The sequence below is a fragment of the Apostichopus japonicus genome, chromosome 20 (genome assembly GCF_037975245.1).
Source record: "Apostichopus japonicus isolate 1M-3 chromosome 20, ASM3797524v1, whole genome shotgun sequence".
NCBI classification, from domain to species: domain Eukaryota; kingdom Metazoa; phylum Echinodermata; class Holothuroidea; order Aspidochirotida; family Stichopodidae; genus Apostichopus; species Apostichopus japonicus.
Window position 1 is genome coordinate 31,136,663 of NC_092580.1, and position 21,553 is coordinate 31,158,215.

At 36.2% G+C, this 21,553-nt stretch overlaps 1 protein-coding gene across 2 annotated transcripts in view; it reads left to right on the forward strand.

Moving 5' to 3' along the window:
• Positions 1 to 56: 56 nt before the first annotated feature.
• LOC139961220 (alpha-N-acetylgalactosaminide alpha-2,6-sialyltransferase 1-like) overlaps positions 57 to 21,553 on the forward strand; it is a 32,218-nt gene continuing 10,721 nt past the window's right edge. The window contains exons 1-7 of one of the 2 annotated variants that reach the window (XM_071960278.1): positions 57 to 127; positions 3,955 to 4,164; positions 4,957 to 5,072; positions 5,910 to 6,123; positions 6,890 to 7,067; positions 10,975 to 10,995; positions 19,884 to 20,040. In XM_071960278.1, coding sequence (XP_071816379.1) covers positions 4,966 to 5,072; positions 5,910 to 6,123; positions 6,890 to 7,067; positions 10,975 to 10,995; positions 19,884 to 20,040 — 677 coding nt within the window. In that variant the 5' untranslated portion in view covers positions 57 to 127; positions 3,955 to 4,164; positions 4,957 to 4,965. The remainder of the gene's footprint in view (positions 128 to 3,954; positions 4,165 to 4,956; positions 5,073 to 5,909; positions 6,124 to 6,889; positions 7,068 to 10,974; positions 10,996 to 19,883; positions 20,041 to 21,553) is intronic. The other variant, XM_071960279.1, reaches the window with a different exon arrangement.

Sequence of the window (21,553 nt, forward strand, 5' to 3'; positions counted from 1 at the left end):
TAACGGCATAATTAACCCTGACTAACAGCGGATCAGGGCTTGTGTTTGATTTTAATCTTGTAGACCAACGGTACTATTGGGTATAAAGCAACAGTCAAGTATGAACACGAAGTCTCAGTCAGAAGCGGTAAGTTTTTAGGCTAGTAAATGTTGAGATATTCTCACAAATGTGATAGCATTCGTTACATGATGTGGTTGCTACAGTCGTTTTGGTGAAGTATTTTCGATACTGTAACAGTCATATTTAGACGAAACTAACTTAAATTTGTAATTCTTGGAGTTAGGCTTGTTGGCCAAGTCAAAAGTGCCTTATTCCTAAGTAGTAAGTTACTGTAGTCTAAGTTAGGCTAGAGCCTAGGCAATAAGATGTTACAGATAGGCCTAGGTCTAACTATTATTTCTTTAAGTAAGGCATGCAATACTCTGCGCTTGCGAAGTCATGCCAAGTTAATTGCCTAACGTAATGACTTACAGTAACATTGCTATGTTCAAGGCTAGCTAAATGTTAGCCCAGCATTGGACAAGACCAAACATAGTAACAACTGTCTCTGTAAAGTAACTAGGCTAGGGCATAGACTATCTAGAGTTAATACTGAGTAAAGACTAGACTTTGATATGGCAAAAGATTGACCAGTCTAGGCATAGGCCAATGTCTCCTTTCTTAATCTCTAAGTTTCTAACATTAATGAAGTGAATCCTAAAGGTGAGGAAGCCTACAAAACCTAATTTGAAACCCTACCCATGTAATTATCATGTGTTATGAATATGGGCTTTTATCAAGACTTCTCCATTCGATAATTGTTCAGTGAATTACAGCACAGTTGTGTAGGCTAAGTGTCCTACCCATTCCTGTATAACTTCCCCATTCAATGGACTAGGATGCCTCTGACAACTCTCTTATATACTGAGGGAGGTGAAGGCTCGTCTCAACAACAATGCACAGCAGCAAGTTTGAATACTGAGGTACAAATACCTTTTTGTAAAAAAAAACAAAAAAACAATTTGAATAGTGAAAGATTGCTGATAGTTAGTGTTGTTGAAACGGTTAAACTTTGACAAATAGTAAAAAATGTTTAGAAACTTTGTTTATGTTAATTGGTGTTCTTCGTTCTTCGTTCTTCGTCTTCGATACGGTGACACATCCGCAAAAAGGGACAATATCTCACCACACACACGTCAAGAGAGTAACTAGTTAAATCTGACCCGAATACTGATATAAGTGACAGGATTCACAGAACCACTGGAACTACTAATGAGGTCTGAAGGCAGACTATTCCAATCCCTAATTGTATTTGGAAAAAAACTATACTTATAGCACTTTCACTAAATATGTCCAAATTTAATTGTCAAGAGCCCTGGATTTCACCCAAGCATTAGAACTAATTACAGAAAGTGATACCACTGACAGTATGCTAAACTGTTCAAGCGTAAAGTGATAATTCATTCTGCCCTGGACAGTGATGGCACTATTTAGACATCCTGGTGCTGATAGTTGAAATCGATTTATCGCCAGTAGTCGCGATTACACATTGGAAGTTTGATTAATTGCGCTTTAAACCTAACTTGCGATTACTTGTCTACAAGCTAGCACTACACATAATCTGCTTTTGAAAAATAACCTAAGGTATGAAACACACCACTATTAAAGCAGTTTGTCAGCAAATATGGCAAAGGTATGTGGTTCTCACAATGCTACACTAGCACTGTGCTGTGTTAAAAATCAGCAGGCACCTGCTCCGGTTAGATTCATGCGTTTACTTGTCAAGTAATACGATTGTTCTGCAGTGCGACATTTAGTCCTAGCAATGTTTAATCATTGCACATAATCGCAAATTCGTAATCATTAATCTTTTATGATTGCCAAAGTATTTGCAATATCTTCAAACATGTTTACAATAACTTCATTACCAACCTGGTTCACATTTATCGGATGTCTGATTGTAGTGTAGTTTAATTATAATGTACAAAATATATGCCTGTTATCGCACTAGGCTAGAGCCAAGCCTAGAACCTAGCCTGGAACATTGAACGTCCTTCTACAGAAAACTCTTGCATACTAATCATCACACCGCTGCAACATCTATTCATTGTTTTACACGTTTGCTTTTATTAGTGCTAGTAGTTGTAGTAGCCTCGTAGATTCATTCGAAAGTTTTTGATTTACTATGAAGGATTTTAAGAAACGTTGTAAATTGAAAGTTGTTCACAGGTTTTGTTTGGTAGAAGTTTAAACATGATTTAGACACTACACGTTAAGACACGAAATAAAGACAATAAATAAATAAAGACAGTGCACCATGGGGAAAGATTTGTTTTGAAGGTATTTCTGCAATGTTAAAATGACAGTGATGACGTCATAGCTGTAACCGAGTAATCATAGTAATCGCGAGAAGAGCTATGGGATTAATCGACTACAAAAGAATGAGTCGACTATCAGCACTAAGACATCCTCATGCAAAATAATTAATTTCTGCCTCAAGGTGTTAAAACATGGACAAGAGAGATGTTGTTGACTGAAGGGCAACACTAAGCCTTAGCTACTAATTAAGATTGCAATGCACAGGCCAACATAAGTACAGTACTTAGTTTCAATTATCTGACTTAAAATCTTTCATTTTTTTGATCTGAGCAGTTTGATCTCAATCAGGGTGCATGTTATGTTCATCGTTTCAATCTCCATTTATTTGACATATCTCACTTGACATGCCCTATAACTAGCTATTATGAGTATATATATATATATCTCATTTGTAAACATTTTATTAGTTGTTGAGCAATATCAGTCTGGAGTTACATATTTTGCATTATGATCTGAGTTCTAAACTTCAAAATTACTTTAAATAATCTTTTTATTTGGTCACCAAATGTAGCTTATAACTCCAGTTTAGTTTGTTTGTTCTGTTTGCATATAGATCAAAAGAGCCAACCCTAGCCAATTTCTTTGTATTTAAACCAGTGCTTAGTGTTAATAGCCTAGCTGTCAAACTTGAATTGTGTAAAGAGCATCTTTGCACAGCTATGGTTGTTCTGTTGTGCAAAGAAAACTTTTGGTGTTCATTTATCAAAACTTAAGAGACACTCCTTATGATTGGATATCATGTTTAACTATCAAGCCATGTAAATAAAGCGGTGATTGAGGGTATGGAATAAAAGAAAGCTGTTCTACAGTATTGAACATAATTTTATATACCTTGGCAGAGGTGGTCATTTCCAGTATAGGTGTGTTCTCTTAATTCAGAAAACATGATTTTAGGACAGACTTAAACCACACAGCAATACACCTATTGAAATCAGTTGTCTCTCAGTACGTACTGTACAGTAGTATCTGATTTAGAGTTTTTGATGAATTGGTATTAATTTATTTATTGCAAAATAACATTATTGCAGCTGCAGTAAAATACAGTTATTTGTTCAATCCTTAATCACAACTTCAAACAATCAAAAATAAACAATGGTTAAGCAGGTTAAAAATCAAAAATATGGCTTAAAGCTAAAGTTTGCTTTGAAATTTTCTATGCATGCACATGTAGAATTCATGTTACCAAGAGCCAATCAGAGAAAATTTGAGTGTTCAAATTTTGTGTAGCCTCCTGAAATTTTGTCTATTATAAATTATGATGGGCTCTTTGAAGATTTGTATTTGGTATAAACTTTCATATTATGTGCATGTGTGTGTTACTGAAGTATTAGTCTGTAACTGAGAGTAATTAACAGATGTCAGGTTCCTATGCCACCCATTTTTCTACCTTTACAGTAATTGTATGTGTGATAATGTACTGAAGTATCAGTGTGTGACTGAGAGTAATTAACTAATATTTAGCCTTCATTTTCAACTCATTTACAGTATATATCTCTCATCCTTTCTGTCAGTCATTGACGTTAAAGTACGATACAATAGACTGAATCCTTTAATCATATTCTACTATTTTTACTCATTTATTTTTGTTTCTCTAGACAAGTTGGTGTTCACTACTGTAACTACTGATCTACAAAGACTATGAAGTATGTGGATTCTTTCCCGATAGAAGTGACGGCCCTTTATCCTGTTTAAATGCAACCCACTCTTTAGAAGAAAAAAAAATTCCTGCGAATATTACAATCAGACTTTGTTTCTGAAAGCTGAACGCATTCTGGTCAGTGTTGTGGACAGCCAATTACCCACCAGTAAGTAGCTGAGTTTAATATATCTTCAATGTGTTTAATTTAGTTGAAATCTATTTGCTTTCAATTGCCAGATTGTTTTAAGTGATAATTAGATGTGAACCTTAGGCACACACTGTGTCTTGTACAGTAGTACTGTAACCAGCATTCTCAACCTGTAAATGGTCAGTTGGAACTGCCATTTGATGTTTGAGGGCTATGCAAGCAGTAAGTAAAGACAAGACTCAGTTTCTGAGGTCATGATTTTTTTTTTCTTTAAATCTTGTTATAGCCCAATAATTCCATTTCCTTTTTCAAATCAAGTTCATATCAATTGTATCAAGTTTCCTGTTTGCTTCTATGTCAACATTTTATATAAAACATAATTGAAAAAATCACACAGTGGCCAAAATACTGTAGTGCCAAAAACGTCAATACTCAAAAATTGAAATACAAATTTGCATTGTTTTATTAATATGATCAATTTTCATGTTTGTTTGTACAGCTTTAATTGGGTGTCACAAAAAGGTTTGTTTGCAAATAAGTGTATTTTTTTTCTTTTAGCATAAGTTTGCCTAAATGTACAATTACATTACTCAAGATTATTCTTTTTTTTCAGGATTTTTTAATTTGTTGGTTAGAAATTTTCCGTAAACTCTTTTCAAAGATACATATTTGGTGAATATTCTAGTGATTATTCAGTATATATGTAAGAACAAACTTTTAATTTGATTCTTTATAGTAGCTAGATATTGTTGAATAGTCAAACATCAGACCTGTGAAGTTGCCATGGTTTCAATCCTTTTCCTGTTACAGGATCCCAGGATGCGGTACAAACGGCTATTAATTAACACCTTGGCAGTGGTCCTGGGAGCTTGCATTGCATTTTCATTGTATGCAACCCTTCACACAGATTTTGCACTAACCAGAGGGTAAGTTTGTACCATCCGTAAAGGGAATATCTTGTGGTCGATCCGAGAGTCGTGTAAAAGTATAAGGTTCTCAATTTCTGCAGCAAGTTTCATATTTTGATGCTGTAAGTTTGACGATATTTTGAAAATGTAAAAAAAAAAACATCAAAATTAAATGGACTATTTTTCCATTTTGTAAGTAATGAGGGTTGAGTCTTGTGGGTTTTGAAGAGAGTGAATGTTGACACTATGAATGTCTGTTGATTTTATTGTCTTCCATAGTTAATAAAAAAGGAATAATTTTCAAGCATTCATCGAGAAATTTGTTTCTTATGCGTACACCTGTTTGAAGGTTTGAAGACATCATGCATTACCCTATTGCAGTCATCGTTGGGGACACTATCTCAAAGTTTATCACTACAGGGCAAATTTTGTTGTTATTGCCCAAACAGCAAATTTTGTTTGTCATAAATAATTGTAGCAAAACAACAAAGATTGACCACTATGTACAATGCAGGAGAGATGTGTAGGTTTATGGTGAGCAGAACACCAGCTTAGGGCCAGTACTAGCCCCCCCCCCCCTTCCCCTTAGATGGAACATAGGCCTACTGTTACCACTAGTTTTGTTTATTTCAGTTATGTCAGTGAAAAATGGTGGGTGATACCAATTTATCATTTTACATATTTCGGGTATTTTAGTAAACAACGCCATCTGAAATTGATGTAAGCAACTGATCATCCGCAGGACAACCTCTAAAGTGGATCTGGGTCGTCGGAACAGAAATTTGGTCCTCTCGGACAACCGGAGACCTGTTAAATATTTTGACCTGACTCATTTCGTTTTGTTCTTCTTTATAGCAATATCGTTTCTTCGCAAGATTATCATGCACCAGTCGTTTCCAAGAAACATGTCGCAAATCTCAAAATTGTCAAAGTACTTAAGGATATCAAAGCATCAGAGAAAATCGCCCAGAATGTGATTACGAAAGAGAAGGCAGATGCGTTGGGCTTGACTGCTTTGGGAGACCAACCAGAATTCATGTTCAGACGAAATTCAAATTTTACAAAGTCGGCAAGTAGTTTGTTCAGCATTTCTATCTGTATCTTACATTTCGACTTGGTTGTTCAGTCTGCGATTATTTCAGCTCTGTGTAGCTTTTAGTGCAGTTCCATGTGACGTAATTATTATTTATAATATTTCATTTTTTGTAAATTCACAAATATGTTCATCCAGTGTTAACTACAATCTATATTTATTTTGTCTTAGTAACAGTCTTATTTATTCGTTTGGAAGGCTTACATGTGTGTGTATACATATGTGAAGTTGTTCCATAGCAAAGTATCCATTGTATTACCCGCACCAGGGACTTGACACAGTTAGCCTTGAATTTTGCATATGTACTCAAAGGTGAAACGAGGGGTGATGTAGGGATACAGAAATTTCTGTGAATCTTCAATTATCATAAGTTTTGCTAAATTTCTTGTAAATCATGAAACATCTTGGGAGCACAGACATAAAATTCCCTCATTGGGATTGGGTAAGTTCCTTTCCTGTGTAATTTATGATGTTATTCAAGTAGATGGAGCTACATTAGCTGTGTTGTTGTCTTCATCAAGAATAAGCTCTGTGAATCTTTCTTCTCACATGATGTTTGACACAATTATCATGCTTCTTAACTAGCACTTGTGAATTGGTTCAGAAAGATTGTATACTTTTGTTATTTTTTTGTGTTTAGTTACAGACACTTCTTTTATCCCTCAGTGCCATATGGTAAATGTGCATTCCAACTGGTTCACATCTTTATTTTTGACTTTATTTCTCCTCCTCCCGATTTCAGACATGCTCGTCATCCCTCCAACGAAAATTGAGCATTCTTGAATGGACAAAAGATATCTACCACCCTGAAATCATGCAAGTAATGAACCGAGATGTCCTCAATATGTCTGAGTATGAAAGATTGCTGCCATATTGGATGCCCTTTGGCTACAAGTACCACGAAGAATTTAAATATGAAGGTAAGATGTAAAGACTCACTTCCTTATTGGCCAGCTGAGCTGATCACTGTTTTGTTTTCATGACCGCGAGATAATGAATATTTGGTGTTGCTTCACCTGTTGGGGGGGGGCAAAGTATTATTTCAGATTATATTTTGTGACGGCTTGGAGTAAGGAGTAGACAATGTTTATTTGGTAAACAATCCCAAACCAAGTTTAACATATAAGCAATGTTTTTTTTTCTAGCTGAATATATGGTGTTGCTTCACCTGTTGGGGGGGGGGGGCAAAGTATGATTTCAGATGATATTTTGTGATTATTTGAAAGAGCAAAGAATTTGTGGGTGGAAAAGGATTTGAACCAGGTGGTCATATCATAATTCTTTTCTAGCCAAAGCTGTCTTTGATTTTTCAAATTTAATCTCCCCCAGCCCCCCCACCCCAACCCCACCCAGAGTCTATTTTTGGTTGTAGGTTACTATTGTTTTTACTCAATTGAGACAACTGTTACATTGTTACTGTTCATATCTGATAGGCTCAGATGACTAGCTCTTGTACACATGTGTAATCCTTTTTAATCAAGGAATTTGCAACACTACACCTTGGGATATCTTTAATCCTTATTTAAAGTGATAATTTCTACTTTTTCCTACACCACTTCTCATTCTACTTTGGCACGCAGACTAGTGATACCTCCCTTATTGCAACAGAGGATTTAGTATAGAGGGGGAGGGGCAGGGGTAAGGGGGCATGGCACATGGAGGGGAGGGGATGATATGAAATGCAAAGATTAGAAATATGTTGTTGTAAAGAGGAATACAATTGTAGAGTTTAGTTTAAGAGTTTTGAATTGATGACATCTTCAGCATAGAACTGTGGTCTGTGCTCTACTTTTGATGAGCACACACGGTACTTTTCATGTGTTGTCCAGGTTCATAAGCAGATGGTTGAATCCTTGATATCCTCTATGGTATAACCAAACATTCGTTTCTGTTCTATACTTTAAAGTCAGCGAATCGAGAGTGTTTGGTCGTATTCATTACAACCTTACACCTTGTATGTATATTCTGTTTGGTGAGATCTGTGATTACATGCGATTTCTAATGATAGCTGTTGAGGCAAATTCATTTCGTTTTTATATGTTGTACGCTGTTCTTGACCAGTATTTGATCAGTTTACAATTTGTAGTGTTTGAGGAACCTCCCTTCATAGTCAGATGGTCATTGATCAAAGTGTCTGAACTGATGAGTCTAGCACCCTCCACATTAGGTCAGTTACTCACAGTTGCAATACAAAAATGCATTGGGACAACATGAGACTTTTATGGGCCAAATAACGTGCTTACTAATCATTACAAGTTAACAGAGGATATAATGGTGTTGGATGCTATCCATTGGCACATTCTTGTTTGTAAAGATATTCACTAATGCTGCATATAGAAATTTTTTTTTTTTTTTGCATGGGTTTTAATTTTCTAAACTAGGACTCTTTCACCAATTGGATACCAAATCCTGAGAAACGTTTCCGGAATTTTTTGCCAATCCACAATGAGTTTTGATTCTGTTTGCATGTATGTCACAGAGAATATAAATTGTTCTTTATCCTGACATGAATGTGTTGCAATTAGCAATGATTTAATACCATTTTGCCAATATTGACAAGAATAAATACAAACAATGTGGTGACTTTGACTTAAAATAAATTGTTAAGATATCATCATTATTTTGGCTCTGAATTGATTGCTTAAAATCACCTGGTTCTGTTTGCTATTCAATTAGACTAGCAACTCATATATGCTGAAACTCAAAACTTATTCCTTTTTTAGAAAAAAAGAAATGTTAACATTACCATCGTGACATAGATTTGAAACCTGAAATGCATACATGTTTCCCAAAGAGATGTCTGTAGTTAGTTTAGGGACTTTACAGTACCCTTATGTCCAGATTTACTTTAGCCAAGCTCATAGGAATAGGGCATCTGTTGTTATTAAGATTGACTAGCAGACGAGCAATGCTACTGTAGTTACTAGTTGATTGCACCATTTTGTGGCAAGAAAAAACCTTTTTATTAGCACTGATGCTAAAGAGTTTTGGTTTTTACTCAAGTGAAGGGATGTACATCTATATGACAACCTGGCTGAATGTAGCATTTCCAAGAAAGTGAAATCTGCACATAGCAACGCATCTGACATGACAGTATTAAATTTGCTCCACTCTTTAGGAGAGAAGTATGAGGAGTGATGTGGATTCCTAAAATGGGCCTTCAAACTGTCAACCTGTTTTTTTTTGCCCTCTTTCTTTTATTTACAATATGTCAATTTTTGTTTACATATACACTGTATGTCTGTAACTTCTATTTGTGTGTTACACATTTGTCAAGGACTTTTGGTTATTCGTCACAGGTTATTCGTCATTGGTTCGTCATTCGTCATTGGTTTGTTATTCGTCATTCATCATTCGTCATTGGTTATTCGCCACATTCCATGAATATTCATCACATTGACACACATGGGATGGGCCAATAACCATGTCTATGGTGTGCACTTAATTTTGGAATCAAGTATGGGAGTATACAGCCAGACCTAATGAAACCTTGGAACACACTACCACAGGCATTGTAAATCAATGTCATAGCAGCCAATCAGGCAGCTCGTTTCAGGTGGACCATGCTCTAAGATTTTGCTGACTGCAATCAGAGCTGGCAATTATGTCAAGACCCTTGCAGGTTTTCCCCTTGGACGACCATAAAACTTTCATGAAAGTTTTCTGAACCCAAACAGTTTGTTGAACAACAAAGTTAAAAGGGATAGTCTGGTGACAGACAAATTATTTAAAACTTGTACTAGTTGTAGTGAACAGAAACATATTGAACAAGTTTTGTTGACTACCTCTTCTGAATATCTCGTCCCTACATACTCAACATTGATTGATTGAACCTTTTTTACCCATCTAATCCTTCTTTCACTTCATGGAGTGATTAATGGAAGGTAGGACAAAAGTTCCTTACTTCAGTTCAAGCACGTTTGGCGAGGATAGTTTGCCGTAGTCTGACCAGATATCTTGTCCTGCCAGATCATCTTAAAAGTTGTGGAAAAGTCAGCTCTTAGTATCATTTGGTTTTTCAGTGATATCACTGATCTAAGCTTTCCTTGTTGTTCTCCAAACGGCCTTCTTTGTGTAAATCTTTGTCATTCATCTTTCGCTCACATTTCTCTCTTCTTAAATTAATTTGAACTATTTCTTAAAGTCATCTGTTAACTCAAAGGAAAAATGCACTTCCACATTGCAACAGAAACTGAAGTTACAGGATCTGTGATAAAAAAGAAAGTATCACAAATGAACCCCAAAACTTGACAAGTTTTGAAACATTCAATCCCTACATCGCCTAACATTGGTGCCAAGTAGTATAAACTAGACTGGTGTGAACTCCTGGAACCCTGATCTCTGGGTGGGGGAGGGGGCTGGTGTTAAGGACTGGAAAATATTACCACTTACCTGCCCAAGACAAGTTTTAAAATCAGAATATTTCATTCATTTGAATGTCTTCAATACTGTTTAGAAAAGTTCTAATTTTTCTCCTGAGGTCCACCAAACTGGGAACTAAAACCAAACCCAGAGAAAACCTGAGGAGAGTGCCATATCTGGGCATCTAGAGATGCCAAATTTCAAAACAATTTCACCGAAGCTAAAACCACATGGTCGAATTGGTGAGAATGTGGACTTTCCTTTGGTGGCAAACTTCTGTTGCTGCACAGGGGGCCAACTTCCTCTTGGCTACACCACTGTTAGTGCCCATTCTGAAATGTGACTTGCACACATATCATATTAAAATATAAATTACACTTTTTTATATATTCAACATTTTGTTAATATTAAAACTATTAGAAAAGATTCTCAATTCATGAAACCCTCTTCTTTTGTTTCATACAGAGAGCATTGAAGTTTATAACGGTACTATGACTTTCAAGTTTTTAATGCATTCTCATTTTGAAACTATAACAATTTTGCATATCTACTCTCAGAAGCTGTCCCCTAAAATATATGCATGCTGGCCTCCTTTCTTTCAGTGCCAAATCACATGTTCTTTTGGATGGAAAGAAGTTCAAAAATTAATTGAAGGGTTACTATTTTACACATTCTTAAAGTTTTAGATAGATGGATAAAACAAAAGAAGGTGTATCGACCGAAAAGTGTTTTCTAAAATGAGAAGAAAATTGAAAGCAACATGACAAATGTTTTCTTGAATTTTTTAAATTTATGCAATGTTTTTGAGTGATTGGGTTGATCTAAGTATCTTCCTTCACAGCATGATTTTACTTGAACTACTCTGTCACCCTGCCTTTGCTTTTACGTTGTTATACATTTAAGGTTGTATAACGGTTTAAAAAGTAATTTATGAACTTCTTCTGACTTTGACAGATCTGTCGGGGCTGACAATCTGTTAATGCTGTCCCTCATACTGAGTAGTAAATGTTTAGTAGCTGATACTAGTGATATAGATCCAAACGTTGATTTCTTTATTTTGGGAAGTTAGATAAGACATCAGCGTTTTGTAGAGCCACCGCAGTAATTCTATAACCTTTCATTAGTGCATGTGGGCATAATATATCTCTCAGTCAGGTCTTGCAAAATAAATATATTTTATAACACAGTATCATGATAGGAACTTTGTTCTTTTTTCTTCTCAGGCATCATCAGCAAAAAATTATCCCAAAAGATACAATTTGGCAATTTCATCCTTTAATAACTAACTGGTCATTAAAATGCTTCAAGCGTTTACACAAAATTGTTCATAATTTCTGTCACAATTTTTGTGACGATACATTTCTGCTACAATCCTGCTACTTTTCGTGCAGCAAAAAGATGTCTAGGACAACAATCAGGACACCAACTAAATCCCAGCCTAATAAAGGCTGAAGACTGCTGTGCATGTTGCCCTGTCCTAAATGGCTTTGACTTCTTTCAAATAAACTTGTTACATGAGACGGACACTCCATTTCTAATTTTAAGTTGATGCCAGAGTTAATAACGGACTAATTGCTTCTTAAATACTGCTCTGACTTTGCGACTCCTGGAACTGTGAAAGGGGGATCATAGTTTATTCTGAAACAGTCTCTGCTTTGCCAGATTTGATTACCACCATTACATCCTCTCTCTGCGCCTTCCATCCTCCTTCAACTGAGCAAGATATCTGCATACCGTTTTCACCAGGGGTGGGCGATTGAAAAGTTTTGAAACCATAACGGAATTTTTCCACACAAACAAACAAACTTTATCGGTATCAGTATACACTTGCATTCTGATCATCGTAATGGCTTCCATTTTTCTGAAAATTTTTCACCATGGCTAAAAAATTCTCTCTTTGAGTGGTAAAGCTCATTCAACAACCCCTAAATACACTACTGCTTAAAAATGTTATGCTTGCTTTGTTTAAACATCAATGCAGACCGCATTCATTTCGTTTACATACTATGATATTGAAGTGAGTAGATGCTTGCATCATAAGTAACAGCACACCATTAGATGGTATTTTTAGGTTTTAATAAGATTGGCTGAATGAATTGATTTCTTGTTCCCTATGAGAGTGATGGGTTTATTGTTTTGTTCCCTATGAGAGTGATGGGTCCATTGTGCCTATGTTTTGTTGTTGTTGTTTTTTTTTTGTTTTTTTTGTTGCCTATGTGAAACCTTTTTCAGTAAAATGTTATTTTCATCTATTCATCTGCTGTCATGTTCTTTCTGCAACCTCTCTCCTTCTGGAGGAGAGACAAGTGTAGGAAAGGCTTGTGAGAACAATTTGCACATCTCCTGTTCCATCCTCTTGCCCAGTTACCATGATATTTCTTCTTTGTTTTTATCGTTTTCTTCACTTTTCATTTGGAATTTTGTTTAATAAGAAACAATATTCATTCCAAAAATGTCAGATGTTTACACTGTAAACCAAAAGTTTCATTTGCTGTCAGATTTTGGCAGCAGTGGCTTTTTTTTTACATCTGAGCTCATAGTAACTCTCTTTATTTGTAAGGCTGTACTTTCCAAGCTAATATTGTCACAAAGCAAATTGTAAAGTTCCTCCATTGAAGGCTTTCAGGCAATACAGTATAAATATCTGCTTCATTTGAAAGGATCATAATTACATAACCAAAAAATCTCTATTTAAACTTTAAAATCTTGGTAATTACTTTAAGTCATAGGGATAATTTTCCTGATGTCTTTTAGTGTAATTTTTGGTTTCCAACAATTTTCTTCCTAAATATGCATTAATAATCATTCAGCTTTATTCATTTTTTTTTTTATTTTCAAGCATTTTTTTCAAGTATTTACACACACACATACAAACACACACAAACAGATAAAATTAATACCTTTTTGAAAATTCTACCCGACATCTTCCAGCTTTCTATACTATTGAAAAACACAATAACTACAATTTTTGTTTGTTTGTCACCATTGATGATCTCTTCATTTCTTCAGAAAATAACCCATTCATACGAAGAGAAAGGATTGTTTTATCACATTTGACATATTTACATAATTTATTATGATAAGGACTACTGTGTCTTCATTACTATTGCCATCTGTTAATTTCTCATATTTAGATAACAGACTATTTATTCATATATTTCGCAGTATTTCCAACATGTAATTACCACAGCTATTTTCTGATGCCAATTCTCAGATAAAGCATTTGAAACATGAAATGTATTATGGAATGATGACAAAAAGGTTTTATCTACTTTGCTCCTTGCTTAAATGTCTACTTACAACCCTAGCACTCTATGCTACCGTGCCTAGAATGAACTGGTAACCTTTTAACACTGTGCACCCTCTATGACCAGACACCTCTGGTCAATGCCTTCCTTCTCATTGAAACCACCAAATGTGTCTAGACCATTCGTTTTTGTGCTCGGATTTAATTTTCGATTCGAAACACCTGATATTAATTTGATAATGTATACCAATTCATTCACCAAATATGCTTCAGATTCCTGAAACTATAAAAAACCAACCATTTTCCAAGAATTATACATTTTATGCACTTTACAAAATGCACTTTTACAAAATGTACATTTTACATGATACATTTTACAAAAACATCCAAAAGTCGGCTCACCTTTGACGATCTTCTAGGTTTATTAACTTCCTGACATGGTCATAAAATCGATGGTCAAAATATCACTTTTAATTTTCTACCTATTATACTTCTTTATCCTCTAATTATTCTTCAAATTTATGTGGTTTTTTTTTTCCAGATTTTTGTATTGCTCCCATCGTAACCAAAGTGGGCTATCCATAATTTGGCCAAGGAAACTAAAAATCAAGAATTTATCTATTTGTAGATTGATTGTACTATTTGGTGCTCTCGTCTCTCCTCCTCCAATCTATCCCATTCTCCCCCTCCCCCACACCCCACTGAAATCTCCCTGGAGATATGAAACCATACTGCCTCCCAATTTTACATGAAGTTGGCTTGATACCTTTGTGCAAATAACAATGTTAAAGATATGCTGCAGCTTAGCACTATGTACAGTAACCAAACACCAGATGTTAAAAGTTTACTGTTTCTCAGAACTACAGATTGCAAATTTGCAGGTCCTTTTTATACATAACATACGTGGCTCAAAGGTAAACCCCAGAGAATCAAAATATCTTGGCTGGAATTAAAAGGGCAGGACAGAATCAAAGTAACTCACCATGTATAGAGATTGAGGAATTAGTAGTGTAGGCTGCAGTGCTCAAGCCCAAGACCTTAAAGGACCACATACCTGATTAATGCAAGACTGTGTACCCCATGATTTGGGCACACAAGTTGCCTATCGTCTACCCCTGGTGCAGTTATATTTTAAGCATTTCATCAATGTTGTTTGTGTCATTCAGAACATTCAGTGACAAACTCTAGATACAAGAGGGTTTTAAAACAATTTTCGTATTTGGGCCATTTTTGTCCAGATTTGCTTTCATCATTGTGAAACTATTTGATAACAGGTTAAAGCTTTTCCTCCCTAAAAATTGAGTTCCTAATATGCGAGGGGGCTTCTCTCCTAAAGTTAGAAACCCTCATGTTATTTGATAAGGGCATTGGAAACCATATCTGTGTGAAGGGTTTTGAGGCAATCCCAGACAAAAGGCAGCAGATAAAAGTATGGTTTGTGTTCACAGCTGACTCTCACCCACTCCCACAGACAGATAAACTGTCAGTGAACCGTTTACTTTATTTGTGAATATTTTGCAAAGTACATATTTATTCAAAGGGAAGGATTAAACAATCAGGAACCATGTGGATGGTTGAACATCACCGACGTGTGGGGTCAGAGATATCAAATTTAGCTTTCTTGCTATGTACAAGCCATGGTAAACACATGGTGGTACACATGATACTTGCAAGGTATGGTATACACATGATATACATATAAATGGTATACACATGATATACACATGATACAAGCCATGGTACAAACAAGGTGGTACACATGATACAAGGCATGGTATACACATGATATACATATAAATGGTATACACATGGTATACACATTATACAAGCCATGGTACACATATGGTGGTACACATGATACAAGGTATGGTATAGTGCTGTGCCGTTTAAACGTGTAAACGAACGAAACATCGTTTAAACGTTTAATAAAACCTTATGAACGTTTAAACGAAACTATGATATCAACTGAAAATTAAATTATTGGCAAAAATCGCGTATCAATTCCCGTGTTTATTTTGTCTACTACGTGAAATAACAAAACAACTTACGATCAGTCGAATCATAAACCGCGAACGTAATCCTACTTTTGTCCCCCCCCCCCGATGTATCCGGCGATATGAATGGCTTAAACTTGAACGCTGTTATCCTTTTGTGAAAACTTCCTGATTCGCGGCACAAGTGTACTTTATATCGAGCCGACAGCTGCGGCGCAGATAATCCAGTCAATGCATGTTCGATCGAAATGATTACAATCCCAGTCCATCACTTTGAACTCTCCGACCAGACAATACCGGGTCGAATACTCGACTTTGTAATAGTTGTTCAAATACATGATCAAAGGAAATGTATCGATTGAAGATCGTAAAAAAACTCTGAAAATCAGTAGAAAAATTACCAATTGTGTACGAAAAGTAAGTTGGTACACCTTCAAATTTTACGAAAGATCCAGCAAAACACTTTCCAAAAATTCACGCGAAACTGGCAAATCGTGCTAAATGCAACTAATGTCATGTATACAAGGCTCTAGTACACCCATTTATGAATAAACCGTAAGACCACATCTAGTGTTAAGCGGGGGGGGGGGGAAGAAAGTATTTTCTAGAATTTTCAAAAATACGGAAAAAATAATATCCTACCACAGTTAAGTGTATAGCGAATAGCCTAACCACCTCGTCTGTTACGGATCTCACGTAACTACAAAAACACAACCAATTGTATTTTGCGAACTTGACGTTTTCTACAAGAACATGGAAACGCTTGATATCTTGGCTGCGTGTATCAACTGTGCCTCGTGTATCATGGGGAATACTCTATGAAACTTTTCTTGGAAATGTGCCAAAAATGTTAACAAACAGGTGTTAGACGGGATGAGCGCGCAGTTGTTTGGCAAGATATATGGGAAAATTCTGAGCACATATACAGTATCCTACCGTAGTATTTAAGTTAGGTTAAACCGTACTGCAGTTGTAATCTGATGTACGTTTAGTGCGCGCTATTCATTGTTAGGCATTCTAGAAACGGGGCTTTGCCGAACGTTTTTTGTTTCATAATATCGGAGGTTCTGTAAGTTAAACTTTTTAAAGATTGTAAAACAGATTAAATCTCTTTTCATTTTATAACAAAATACAGCTACTCTAACTTGTCATTTAAAATTTTTCATCTGCTTCGTGACAATTTAAATTCAAAAAGTTGTCAGTATTTTGCATCCGCAACGGCGAATTTTTTTATCGCCAGACACGCAAAAAATTCCTTTTCCTTTTCCGGGGTCTTCACCCCACCAGGGCCCTAGGGCGGTCCCCTGGACCCCACGCCTTTATACTCAGCGTTTTCTCGCGATATTCGCGAACGTTTAAACGTTTAAACGAACGAAAAATCGGCCGTTTAAACGTTTAGGTCTTTAAACGAAAACTCACAGCCCTAGTATGGTATACACATGATATACATACATGATATACATATAAATGGTATACACATCACACATGGTATACACGTGATACAGGCCATGATGGTAGACAATGACGTGGCAACCAGATTTAATATACTGTAGGACAACGATAGAACTTTGAAATGCAAGAACCAACTCAAGTCGAGCCTAACGTACCCTCCACCAAATGAAAACAGTGTTTTTTTTCTGTATATAGTAGGCCTACCAGTCTAGTTTTTCCTCTTGGCCTCTTACAATTAACTATCAAACTGGTCATAGCATATTGTCATATATCCTTAGCATATTCTGACACCTGTGAGTCCAGTTGAGGCTTCACTTTTATGTTTTAGGCTTCACTTTATTTTCAACAGCCAGTTTAGCTGGGGCTATGTCTTCTCTGTTTCAGCTATTTGTGTTCCACCCTTTTAAATAATCTTTGCATATGAAAGCTAACTAATAGCCAGTTGTCTTTTCTTAACGAAGCTCATTCTATTAACAAGTTCATTATATTAACAACAACCAATCATTAACGAGTTAATACTTCAACTGTTCCTAATTGTGAATGAAATCTAAATTGTTACTCTGTTAATATCATTAAAAAAGAAATGTGTGTGTAGTTTTTATAGTTTACATAACATTTGAATGATTCATCAAGCTTGGAGAGTTTGCACTTGTTGAGGAAATGCTTGATTGCTGCATGGCACCAGTGATTGGGGAACAAAACTACTCATTGTGCTTGTCAAGCAAACACTCAACACCGCTCATCAAAGGCTTTTAGCACTTGCGATCCTCTTTGCAGTCTGTTATAATGAAACTGTGTTGTTTGGAAGTGTTTACAGGGATGCAACTGTTTGCCAAAAGTTTAAACAGATTAAATAGCAATTAGTTACAGCAACAAAAATCTTGAGAGATAGATGGTTTATTGATATTATCAGTTTTTAATAAAATTTGAAGTGTTAGCAAAATTGTTTTTATGCCAGCCGACCTTCCAACTGACTTTCAGCTGTCTCTAGGACTCTGCGATTCAGTTTGCAATTTTTGAATTCCATCCGTTTGTTGACCTTTAAATGGTGCAATATTTCCCACGGGTTTCTCTTCCTTTCTACATCTTGCCATCCTGTATATCTGGTTGGACAAATGTATGTAATTACATACTCGTGAGGTCAAAAGGGCAATCACACAGCTGATGCATGCATGATATAGCAATCTTTGAGATCATCTTCACCCAAATGTCACATGTTTAAATATAACGTCTGTAAAGCGCTTTGAGACCTATAGCTGGTATAAAGCGCTATATAAAAAGCAAATATTATTACGATTATTATTATTACATCTAACGAGGGTCAATGATATTCAGTTTGTTCTTTATCTCATGATAATCCTCTCTTTGTCCCTCCACTGTTTATCTCCTACCTCTCCTCTTCCCCTGTTGGTTTCTTTCTTTCTTCTCTCCATCCCTTGTCTACTAATCCCCTTACATTTATATCTTTGTGTTCACCATGCTCATTAAACCTGTCTGTATTCTGTTCATGTTTTTGTCCCTTCTGTTACTGTTACTTGTCATTTAGCCTTTGAAGAAGATCCTGCTAGGATCGAAACATCAGACCAACTTACTTTTACACATTCATGATAAACACCTTAGTTTTATTTTGGGAGGGGGTTGATACATGCTAATCTGACATCTAACATTGCATACATGTGCTAAAACTGCATTACTTCATCAGGACAGAATTTATATATGCTTACTTACAAACAGAGTCAGCCAGACAGACAGCTTTGTGAAGAGTGTTCATTGAAAATTATGCTCTTCATCTTTTTTTTTTCTTTCCATCTAATTAATTTTTAAATTTAAAGGAAGTATGAAAACATCACAATGTTTTCTTCGTACCCTCTATACCCTCAAGGAAGACATAGATAATTTTTTGCCCCAGACATTTCCGACGTATCAAAGACATTTAGCCCATTGAAATGCAGTTACGGTTTTTGTATTAACTACACACTGTTCTCGTAGTCTAGATCAGAAATGTATGACTGCTATCGATACCAAAATCTCTGTTCTTCCAAAGAAAAATATCTGTACCGGCAAATGAGGAAAGGAACATTAGCCTTAGGCTAGGAGTCAGTACCGGAGGCTTAAATAGTGTTTACATGTTGTTCGGAAAATGACTTTCTCTTCAAGTGTTTTTGAATTACTTTCATTCCTGTCTTACCCTATATCTGTTACACACTGAGTAGTACTTGCTTTAAGTTTCAAGTTCATTAAAAATCCAGTATAAATACATGAAAGTACATATCTATAAATAGGATTTAATGATAATAAAATCTCCTGTAAGTACCTGCTTGCAAATTCTTCCAGATGGTTAGTTCCGGTTTAACTACAATATTGGGCTTCCAAATAAAATACCTAGAGGTTGACAGCGAACAGTAAAGGTGATAGCAACTTAGCAATCATCGTTTCTACCAGTTTAGAGCCTTCTTAGATATTCCAACATTTCTGTCATCTTATCCCACCCTTTTATCCACTCCCACTTCCAACCCCTCCTACCTTATTTCTCAGTTATTTCTTTTATTTGCCAAATTCAGATTTGCGGTAGTTCATAAGGCCAAGCATTGTATCAAACAATTGTACATTATTAAGGATTATTAAGGAAAAGAAGACTGTTTTTCTTATAAACTTTACAAATCATACATATCTCTCCACAGACTTGAAGGAAATTACAAACCTGTTTGGTTCCAGGGATACCCTACTGGGACTGCCAGAAGGAAAGGACTGTGTGTCATGTGCAGTGGTTGGAAACGGAGGAGTGATGTTCAAATCTGGAAAGGGTAAAGAGATAAACAGCCATGACCTGGTATTTAGGTAAGTTATTTTTTGGTTTCTAGTCATCCTAGTCCTACCTTGGGTGGCAATGTGGAGAGAATGGGTTGGGGGAGGAGGGGGAAAGGGGAGGGAAATATCCCTTCAAATTTTTGAGTGTCTCTTTGTTTGTTTCACATCAAAACAAACTGACATACAATCAGTGTCCATGGGCTAGTTGGTTAGGGTGTCTGCATATATAGGTGGGAGGCTCAGGTTCGAATCCCAGTGGAGGCTGGAAGTTTTTACACTGTTTTGGATTTGCCAACTCATTAGCATTTCAAAAATATATATGCACCATACAGTGTACATATATATATATAAATATAGTATAAACACACTATTCCATCGCATTGCAACTCAGAGTTTCACGCACACATTGGGTTCTTTTCACTGCTGCGATCATAAGGCACCAGTTGTATTGAGTACTATACTGCTTTTACTGAACTTCATACTCTATGGTATATATAAATATATGTATATGTATACATGTATATATGTATATGTACATACATAGTTAGAGTACATACATAGAGTATATTGTGGCCATTTGAGTCTGTGTGACTTGTGACAGTATATTGTGGACATTTGAGTCTGTGTGACTTGGGACAGCATATTGTGGCCCATTAATTCTGTGTGACAGTATATTTTGGCCATTTGAGTCTGTGTGACTTGGGATGGCTAGTTTGAAATGCAACTTCCTGCTTTAAGTGGCAAAGCTGTCAGCAAATTTGCAGTGCGTCAGTCCCCATACCCTCAATGCTACCACAGGTGACACTTTACACTGTTGACATACTGAAGTGCGGCGGTCCCCATACCCTCAATGCTACTACAGGTGACACGTTACAGTGTTGACATACTGAAGTGCGGCGGTCCCCCCACATACCCACAATGCTACTACAGGTGACACGTTACAGTGTCGACATACTGAAGTGCGTCAGTCCCCATACCCACAATGCTACTACAGGTGACACGTTACAGTGTTGACGTACTGAAGTGCGTTGGTCCCCATACCCACAATGCTACGACAGGTGACACGTTACAGTGTTGACATACACATTTATGGCCATGCTAGTTTCATACACTCACAGCTGCTCATCATGTTTGTCTGACATGTAGGGATTGCTACTTAAGTGACCTTACCGTGACATTTCAGTGCATTTTATCTCATGTAAGTGTCCAACCTGCCTGACATTTATGATGGCTTTTGTTGAAACACCTGTGTACATAAGTTTATTCAAGCACTATTCTGGTAATATGACAAATATTTGACCATATTTATTTAATGAGTCAACGTAACTGCTTTTTTTATATCATATATGAGATAGTGGTGATGTGTGTGTATGTATCTGTGTGTATGTGTGAATGTGTATATGTATGTGATGGCTTGACTTGTAAACTTGTAAATTTTGAGTGGATTCATTCCATAATTGATATGTGGATCCATCCCTGAGATTACACTTTTTTAAAGTTTTATCAGGGGTCAGTCACAATCTGAAGACCTTGCTAACATGGC